General features: G+C 54.1%; 1 protein-coding gene across 1 annotated transcript in view; it reads left to right on the top strand.

The window, feature by feature from the left end:
* The window catches only part of LOC104616903 (dynein heavy chain 17, axonemal-like), a gene marked incomplete at both ends in the record, with an annotated part of 3,166 nt that overhangs the window by 403 nt on the left and 303 nt on the right, over positions 1-2,460 (top strand). Inside the window, 4 exons of the mRNA XM_010282067.1 lie at positions 198-302; positions 772-929; positions 1,550-1,688; positions 2,218-2,445. Coding sequence (XP_010280369.1) covers positions 198-302; positions 772-929; positions 1,550-1,688; positions 2,218-2,445 — 630 coding nt within the window. The remainder of the gene's footprint in view (positions 1-197; positions 303-771; positions 930-1,549; positions 1,689-2,217; positions 2,446-2,460) is intronic.

The following is a 2,460-nucleotide window of genomic DNA, read 5'->3' as shown; positions in this document are numbered from 1 at the left end:
CGCTCCCCCCGTGGCTCCAGCCAGCTCGTGTCCCTGGAGGCCTGTGGGAGCCTGGCAGGGCTGGAGCGCCGCGGGGAGTTTCCCTGAGGAGCAGCACGAGCAGCTCCCAGCACTTGAGCTTTCTTAACAAATGCCCACGTTGCAGCCTCCGTATGAAAGTGCGGTGTCTGATGCCCGTCCCGGTGCTTTCTCTCCAGTCCTGCGGCAACATCTACAAGGGGCTTGCTCAGACCGGCGCCTGGGGCTGTTTCGACGAATTCAATCGCATTTCGGTGGAGGTTTTGTCTGTGATTGCTGTGCAGGTGCGTGCTCTCCACAGGAATCCAGCGGCAGCAGGTTCCCGTTCACGTACTGAACGCTGTCTCGGTGAAACCTGACTTTCAAAGGGACGGTTTGCTGCGGTTATTTCCACTGAGTCATGGGCTACAACTGGAGGGGAAGCGCAGCAGCACAGGGGCTTTGGGCACGTTTAAGATCACCAGCCCATCTGTGCCCCATGCTGGCGACCCGTCACCCCCCACCGTCACTGCCAGTGCCTGGGGACGGGGCGTCACGGTGCCTGGGAAGAAGCTGGTTTAAGGCCAGGCCTCCCGAGGCCGGGGCTTGCTGTGCTGCTGCGGCTTCCGCGAGCTCTCGGTGTTATTTCTAACATTGCTGGTGGCACAACTGAACCTCCAGGCTCGCTTTCCGCGGGTGTCGGTGACGGTGAGCCGGGGCGCAGGGCAGGGAGCCGCGGGGCCACCGGCGCTGACGCGTCCCCTTGCCTGCCAGGTGAAATGTGTTCTAGACGCAATTCGTGCCAAGAAGAAAACATTCCATTTCCTTGGAGAGAAAATTGCTCTGATCCAGTCGGTTGGGCTGTTCATTACCATGAACCCTGGCTACGCAGGACGGACAGAACTGCCTGAAAATTTAAAAGCTCTGTTCAGGTACCCGTCGGCAGTCGGGCCAGTGATTACCGCGTCATTACCGCGTTACCTCTGCGGTAGCACTCGTGCGCTGCATCCGTAACGTGACCCAAGCCTTTGCTAGTGTGGACTAGGATACTTGTGTGTACCGGCAGCCCTTAGCCCTTGTGTCGGGGAGACCTTGGCGCCCAGACAGCCCTGCTCAAAGCCCCTGAGATGACCAGGGGCTGGGAGAGCTGGGCTGCTCGATCTGGAGGAGCGGGTGCTCGGGGTGTCTAATTGCCACCTTCAGCTAAAAATCCGACTGAGAATAAGAAAAAAAGGTGGTCAAGTGCTGGAAGGGATGGCCCAGGGATGCTGTGGGATCTCTGTCTGTGGAGGAACTCAACCTGTGACTGCAGAAGGCCCAGGGTGTCCTGATCCAGCTGTGACATGAGCCCTGCTTAGAGCAGGAGGCTGGACAAGAGACCTTCAGAGAGACCCCAGCTGGTGTGAATTACTGCCCGATTCTCTGATGCTAACAGCAGCAGGGACAGATTTTTATTGGAAACTTGGGTGCAGATTCTTGCTCACTGTGGGAGGGTGAGGGGCATGTGGACGTCCATGCACAGCCCTGCTAACCGGCTGCTGCTCTTCTCCAGACCTTGTGCCATGGTGGTCCCCGATTTTGAACTGATCTGTGAAATCATGCTTGTTGCAGAAGGTTTTATTGATGCTAAGCTTCTAGCAAGAAAGTTCATTACTCTGTATACACTCTGCAAAGAGCTACTGTCTAAACAGGTAATTTAAAAATATTGCATGCTTCTTTTAAGATGAAAGAGCTAATTTGAATTTCAAACCTGACAGATAGTTTAAAAAATCTCTCAGCTGGTAGTAACATGCTGACTTGCGTTCTGCATAGTTCAGGTCTATGGCTGGACAAATTCCACTTCCACGCTGCTGTATCATATGGCGTATTTCTGCCTTCTGGAAGAAATCAAGTAGTCCAAAAATAGAATAGAAGAATAGAACAGAATAGAACAGAATAGAACAGAATAGAACAGAATAGAATAGAGCCAGTTAAGACGAGAGCATCCAGGTATTATTCATCTCAGCGGAGGTGATTTACAAGGAAGCAAGCCAGACTGCCATTCACCTCATGGCTGACTGAGGCTTGTCTTGCACATAAGCTCACTTTAAGTCCAGTCTGCTGGACACTGCGTGAATAACCTGGGTGTGGGGCAACGGGCAGGGTGTTCCTCTGTACCGTTGTTTAAAACATGTCTCTCTCACCGAAGTGCAAGTGTAATACTTTGCTGCCTGTTGGCAGGACCACTATGACTGGGGTCTGCGCGCTATCAAGTCCGTGCTGGTGGTAGCGGGCTCCTTGAAGAGAGGGGCCCCCAGCCGCGCCGAGGACCAAGTTCTCATGAGAGCTTTACGAGACTTCAACATCCCCAAGATTGTGACAGATGACTTGCCCGTCTTCATGGGGCTGATTGGAGACCTGTTCCCAGCCCTAGACGTCCCCAGGAAGAGGGACCTCGACTTTGAGAAGGTGCAAGCCCAGGCG

The sequence above is a fragment of the Phaethon lepturus genome, unplaced genomic scaffold (assembly GCF_000687285.1).
Source record: "Phaethon lepturus isolate BGI_N335 unplaced genomic scaffold, ASM68728v1 scaffold37972, whole genome shotgun sequence".
NCBI classification, from domain to species: Eukaryota; Metazoa; Chordata; class Aves; order Phaethontiformes; family Phaethontidae; genus Phaethon; species Phaethon lepturus.
This window is presented reverse-complemented; position numbering and strand designations above follow the sequence as displayed.